Source organism: Zerene cesonia, chromosome 20, assembly GCF_012273895.1.
Source record: "Zerene cesonia ecotype Mississippi chromosome 20, Zerene_cesonia_1.1, whole genome shotgun sequence".
In the NCBI taxonomy this organism is placed as follows: domain Eukaryota; kingdom Metazoa; phylum Arthropoda; class Insecta; order Lepidoptera; family Pieridae; genus Zerene; species Zerene cesonia.
In genome coordinates, this window is record NC_052121.1 from 28,386 (window position 1) to 35,262 (window position 6,877).

The following is a 6,877-nucleotide window of genomic DNA, read 5'->3' on the forward strand; positions in this document are numbered from 1 at the left end:
AGCATGCTCGATTCCCACATGCTAAATTTTTCGTATGCACATTCATGACATAGGTAACATAATCATACTTAAATTATATTGGATTCTTAAAGGATTAGAAATAGTAGATAGATATTAAATGTGGAATTTTTATGAATATCACGTAATTTTAGTTCGACATAAACTAATATAACTTTTCACACTATTAAAAAATTTTAATCCTTAACCCTGTATTTATTGGTAGGGTGGTTAGTTACGCTTAAAGACCGACGACGCTCATTTATCGAAAAAATTGTTCACAACACCTTGTAGTCACAATAAATGAGCCACAACGCGAAATTCGTTGGGGCAATGAAAAAATGCCACGACATGTTATGAACTTTACTTGTTAACTTTAACTGTTTACCATAATGTCTGTTAAAACTTGTAAGATATTACTTTAACAAGGAGCTTTTCGGTCTTTGGCATATCACATGCATTAGGCAACTTTTTAAATATAAATTTATAGTTGTATAATACCGTCACTCAGTTATAATAGGTACAGGTATCTCTATATATCTGCCTGAATATAAGTTCTTTCTTTACAGTTAAAATAAAGTCCGCACGAATTCACGATTAAAATTTCTAAGCTAAATTGTTTTGCTTTTGCCCCAAATGTTTGTTGTTTTTGAATTCTACCACAAATAACATAACACTATACTAACTTCTGGCTTTGCAAATGTTCATGGGCGGTGGTGATCGCTTACCATCACGCGAGCCACCAGCGTAGTTGCCCGCTATTACATGAAAAAGAGTATTTTCGATTAATTAATCCTTTTTTCCTTTTAATATTCACCTAGATTAATCCTTAGGTAGTTATAAGTTACTTTACCTTTTTCTCCCGATAGATTTAAAGCCACGGTGGATGCCATATTGCTCGCAGGTACTGATACTAGCAACTAATTTACAATTGGATTAAAGTGGTAATGAGAGTAGCTTATATTTGTTTAAGACGCCAATCTCCTTCCCCTTACTTGTGCAGAACAAATTGCTGGCCACGAAAAGGCGGAAGCTGCTAATTAAGGTATTTGGTGCGGGTCATTGCGAGCGTATCCGTAATTAATCAAAAATAGTGTACGCTTGAGTAGGTTCCACACCTATTTCTCAATAATGAGATCTAAATATATCCGCGATTGTAAGAGTTCCGTTTAATTATATGTTTTGGTGTTACTAACAAGCAGTTGCTCAGAAATTTTATTAATTGATGAAATCCTAATAAACTTACATTTGCTACGATAATAGAAATTTAATGTATAACTGATTCGTAATTAAAATTTTTGTACTTTTATATGATTTTAATCTAACCATGACCATTTTAGTCTGGGAGTTTGTGTCCGAAACATTTGATGTGGATGCGATTTTTCCACGCTCGCTGTAAAGTGGGTTGGTGGAGTGGATACGTGGGATTTAATAATATTATGATGAAATTCTCCCGGGGGAGGTCCCTGTCTTCACCTCCGGACTGTCTCGGTGGCAATTAGGAGTGAACAATGACGAGGTTCAGGTTCCCCCACCTCTGGCTTGCCTTAGTTGGCCGTCCAGTGTGGAGATGCTAGAGCTATATACTCGGGGGTGGAAGTGTCTAATGGCCTTATGACGGGGTAACCCAATCCGGGCCTCCGGGCCCTCTATGGTGAAACCGGTGCAGCACCTCTATACACCCCTAGCCGTTCAGCTGGTGTTGCCCCCTTGCCATTGCCATTTCTGCTAACTTTTTGGGAGCCGATCTACCGAACTGGCAAGTCACCGACTGCCACTTTTTAAATTTTTTTTTAAGTGTTACAAGTTGAAAAGGTAGACGTCCATAGTTCCCCATAGACCCAACCCACCAATTCATCGAACACCGCCTTTCCATAGCCCAGTTTTTGTTCAATTTTTTGCAATAGTCCTATATCGGCCGCGGACTGCCCAGGGTTGTCTCTCTATAGTGCTGTCATGGGCGGCTGCGATTGGTGTCCCATAACACATTAAATTTTCTAAGAGCCTCTGCGTGTTGGACCTGTGCCTCCACGTAAGCCTTTCAAAAGACCGGGTGCTTTTCTTCTGGAGGTACCCGAGTAGTATGGGGAGATACACATAATAATAATAAATTACATTAATTAATTGTTGCACTATAAAAACATTTAAAACAAAATGTTAAATAGTCAAAGTTAACGCAAGTTCACAAATTTAAAAATTCGGATACATTACAGTAATTATTGTTATTTAGCCACTCGTATAGTTTTATCTTAAAAGAATTTTTAACACCTTTATATTCTCGGGAAGTTTATTAAATATTTGAATACACAAAGAATGTCAATTTTTATTATACATGGGAGATTTTTGTAAACTAGTCTGTTTGGATGCCGGTGATCTTCGCTATATAATTCTCTAGCTGTGGTGAATAGATATTTACGTCTCTTTACAAAGCTACAAATTTCATAAATGTATAGGCATGGCAAAATTAACAAGTTGGGTTTAATAAACAGTGGTTTACATGATTCGTACGGAGCTACTCCACAATTCGCTCGATTGCGATTGATAGACATGGGATAATATCAGATGTAGTTTCCTGAACAAAAGTTGTTTATGAGGTATGCAAGAATAATATATTTTTGTAACAAAGCTGCTTTAAGTTTTCACCTGTATCGGAAACCCACGAAATGTGCAAAAATAGATTTTACAATAATTAAATACTTAATTTATTGTTTCCTCATCACAAATGGTTATGAGCACTTTACATTGTTAAAATATATATTACTTAATACTTATGGTTACGACAAACATTTGTGAGAAACTATTAGTAGTGGACGAGAGACGAAGCACATAAAGATAGAATATTTGTGTTATATTACGGCTAGGAACACACTCAGTTACACTCACAAGATAAACAATGAACATTATGGACATGAATTGAAGCTTCGAAATAGGAAGATACCCCGCAATACGAGTCTTGGTAGCGCGTACATGACAACCTTGGTGAATAGTACGAAAAAATAATTTGAATGTAATATAATATTACGTGTGAGTAAAAACATTCTGAGTTGTAAATTCATTCGGAGTAGATATTATTGTTGTTTTCCAACATTCCTCCAGTGTCGCGAGTGTTGGCGCATTATAATATTGTGTACTCACAGAACCAGTTTATCGGAGCGACTAGCGACTAGCGCCGAAATCGGGCGTAGCCATGATCTGCCTGCTTATGAAGTCACTGACGCAAACGATTACTTTTCTAATATTAGACTTTCGGTGTATAATAATGTATTTTTCTTATGCAGCCTATGTCGAGATACTATCAAACTAGAAATGTGGGTCTATTGTCATTATAGAAATAAGTTATAATTGACCGCCTAGGATTTAGCCTTCACCTCACCTGTGATGTCGTATCAAATTATAGGTAGTTAGTAGATAATATCATTTTTGCCTTAATTATAATCTAATATATATATATTACGCTGTATGTATCTCAGGCTGTTGCTCAGAAGATTAAATAAGCGAACAAATGTAACAAAAAATGTATTTTCCAACTTTTGTTGATGGATAAGAGAAATCTGACTTTTTATGTGTGTGACTTTGTGACTGTTAGAAACTTATTCGTATTTATTATTATATATAAGGTTATCATTTGGTTCTATATCATAGTCTAGAGTGGCACCTCTCCTTCCATGGAAACCGCCCATTACATGTGAAAGTAGTGATGAGAAAATAAGATGCTACTTACTTAAGTGTGTTGTTGGATAGGGATTATATTTTGGAATAAATGGGGCTAAAAGTAATAAAACAATGATCTTTTTTGCCGTACTGTGCTCACAAAGTACCTAGCTAGTTACTATAAAGGAAAAGTCAATCTTTTTCACTCAAGAATGTCACCGATAGGTATTCCCGCCCCTACCAACTGAAAGTAACAAATAATGACTTTAATATACTTACCTACTCTAGTTTTTATCATAAAGTCGACGTCAGGTCGCGTTGATGCCATAAATTTGAAAAAACAGTAAATATCACCCATTTCAACATAAAATATATAGATGTATGCGTGAAGGTACTTAATAGTTCTCAAATCAAAAAATTGTAAAATCGTTGCTCAAAAGGGTAATTTATAGCGGAGGGGAATTTATCTTGTGAAGGAAAGTTATCATTTTTCATCTTTAATTAGGTAGTGCTTTAAAAAATAGCGCCTGTAATATTTCAACGAGCAATAACTTTGTAACATGTGGCACAGATGATAATGTAATACCACACTAGAACCTGTGGTAAATTATTGCTTTATAAGTTTTTAGGAGCACATATTTCTATTATCCTTTAATACTTGCAGATTGCAGAAAAAACAATGACGGATTTATAGGTTTCTGCACTTCCCATTTTTGATTTGGTTGCATCACATATAGGTAGGTGTAGTATCTAGGGAAGGAAATTGCATCCCTTAGGTCATATAGGGTATAAAAAGTTAATTAAGCATGTGGGTTACAGTGTAATAGGTATTTTTTAAATAATGTATCTAGTTGGTACTTTGAATATTATTAATTGCTAATAGAATCAAAAGTTTGACGATATGTGCCATCTGCCAACCCGATCTTGGTCAGCGTAGTGGATTATGACCCAAAGGTTCATAAGGAGGCCGGGAGTATCCCTGCAGTGGAAATATATATTATATAGTAGCTGTAGCTGAAGCTGAAGATGATGATGATGGTATTTTGAAAATATTAATTTTCTAAAAAATACCAACTTATAAAATGATGATCGCCGGTAGCATCTTCGGTACATTATGAATTAGGTTATTGCAATCTTATTTATCATTTTATATGCCTAAATCTAAAAATATAACCTGAAGGTTCTTATCACTACGATAAGGTAAATAATTAAATAAAACACCTCTTTCACGTACGATAGAATGGATATACATATTTAAAAAAAATATTTTACAATCCTCTAGTATTTAAATATTTTCATAATAAATCATGGACATAAAATGTAATATAATACACGTTAATAATAATTAATGGGAACATTATTTGTATTAGGGATAGGTATCATCGTGATATCTGTTTTACCGAATAATTCGTAAATATATTATCATGTTCTACGAGAAATCGATCAAGATTTGAGGTGGTAGAGCCGCTAATCAGTTGTCAGTCGTATTGGGGCTGGAGCCTTGTCACTTAATCGCGTGCAGTCGGGCTCGGCGGTGCGGGCTGGCGGCGCGGAGTGAGCGCACTGCGCGCACCGGACGCACTGCACACACCGGGCGCACTGCACACACTGCGCACAGCGGGCGCACTGCACGCACGGAGAGTCGCGCGCGGGCGGGACGCGCCACACGCACCGGTACAGCGCCGTGCACACGCACGACCCGCTCAGCGGCCCCACCCAATACACCTGAGCACACACGACACGTATCTTTTATTTATACGCTGCTATAGTGACTACATTATATTTTTAATTTCCCTGAATAGACTTATAACCATTCATACAGACTAGTACAATAAGTCAGTCACCCATTGATGTTCCCAGCGCGCGGCGAGAAGCGCAGGCGCGAAGCTGCGCACCGGGTTCATACTGGCGCCCGACACCTCGCCCTGCAATGTTACACTTTTGCTATCATACACATTTATTTATATAGAAGAGTCACAACTGAACTTAATCATATTCATGACTTGTAAAGGATTGGAATGATAACTAATACAGTTAAGTGACAGTTCCTCATATTGTATAATAAAATTATTTCCCTAAACTTCAATAAAAGTAATTTTAATATCGGCCCTTGGGACGAGTAGATATGGCATCACATTTTTGTTTTACCTCTATTACAATTTTCCTGGACCATGTAACTATGTACTTTTAAGTAACATTGATTTTTTAAAATGTGAAGATTAATTTATCGTTGACAGAATTAAAGTATGTTTATATTGTTTGAATATCTTTCCGAATGCATTACATGAAAATATATTATTTGATTAGACAGCTGTGTGAGCGACCACTGCCAGGGTTCAGTGCAAATAGATACACGCACCGCGGCGAATGTCAGCGCGGCGACACTCAGGCCGATACGCAGCGGCCACGAGTCGCGCAGCCGTCGCGTGCGCTCGTCCCACGCTGCCAGGTTGGCCAGTGCCAGGCACCCGCCCAGCGCAGCCTCCACCACCGCCGCCTGACAACACACGATCGGACGGGACTCACAAGTTGCCCGTTTCCCATGGAAGCAATAATAACATAATATTTTCGCTAATTTTAGCCCAAAATAGCGAGAAAAAAGCCTCAATAATAAGTCAATTTTTATTTATTTCATTCTCTTATGTATAGTTATGCAATGATGACATAGGTACATATATAAGAGAGTGTCACCTGGTAGGGCGCGACGCCGTCGGCGGGGCGCGTGAGGCAGGCGGCGGGCGCGGCGCCGAGCGCGGCGGCGGCGGCGGCGCCGAGCAGCGCGCCCGCCAGCTGCGCGGCCGCCAGCGCCAGCGCGCGCCCTGCGCTCTCGTGCCCGCCCAGCGCGCGCGCCAGCGTCACAGTCGGGTTCAGCTGCGCGCCCGATATGTGGTCGAAGCACTGCGAGACATCACCGTCCGGTCAACACCCTCACGTGACTATACTCATAATATAAAGCTGAACAGGGTATTTGAGCGCGATAATCGGAAACTTCGCAGCGCCATAAATACCTGCCCTGGATTATTATGAATGCATCAAAAACGAAATTATCAAAATCTAAATTTATTGTGCATGCATTGTACCCTGCTAATTTTAAAAGATTTGTAATGTGCCTAAAGTATATCTTAATTTCAAATTGATTGAAATTAAGACAGTCTGAACCAAATAATAATTCAAAAAATACTAACGATGGAAGAATATAATAATAACCTGCACGATGAGCGCGACGGTG

The 6,877-nt window shown here is 38.5% G+C and overlaps 2 protein-coding genes across 2 annotated transcripts in view; one reads left to right on the forward strand and one right to left on the reverse strand.

Annotated features, from left to right (window-relative positions):
• The window catches only part of LOC119834808 (aquaporin-6-like), a 4,847-nt gene extending 3,224 nt beyond the window's left edge, over positions 1 to 1,623 (forward strand). The window contains exon 3 of the mRNA XM_038359319.1: positions 1,549 to 1,623. Within this exon, the coding sequence (XP_038215247.1) occupies positions 1,549 to 1,623 (75 nt within the window). The remainder of the gene's footprint in view (positions 1 to 1,548) is intronic.
• A 3,338-nt stretch (positions 1,624 to 4,961) lies between these two features.
• Positions 4,962 to 6,876, reverse strand: LOC119834809 (probable aquaporin TIP4-3; the record flags this gene model as incomplete). Its single annotated transcript, XM_038359320.1, has 5 exons — positions 4,962 to 5,373; positions 5,493 to 5,573; positions 6,008 to 6,145; positions 6,340 to 6,546; positions 6,856 to 6,876. Coding segments are annotated over 5 exons (705 nt in total), but the record flags the coding sequence as incomplete, so codon positions are not given.
• Position 6,877: the final 1 nt, after the last annotated feature.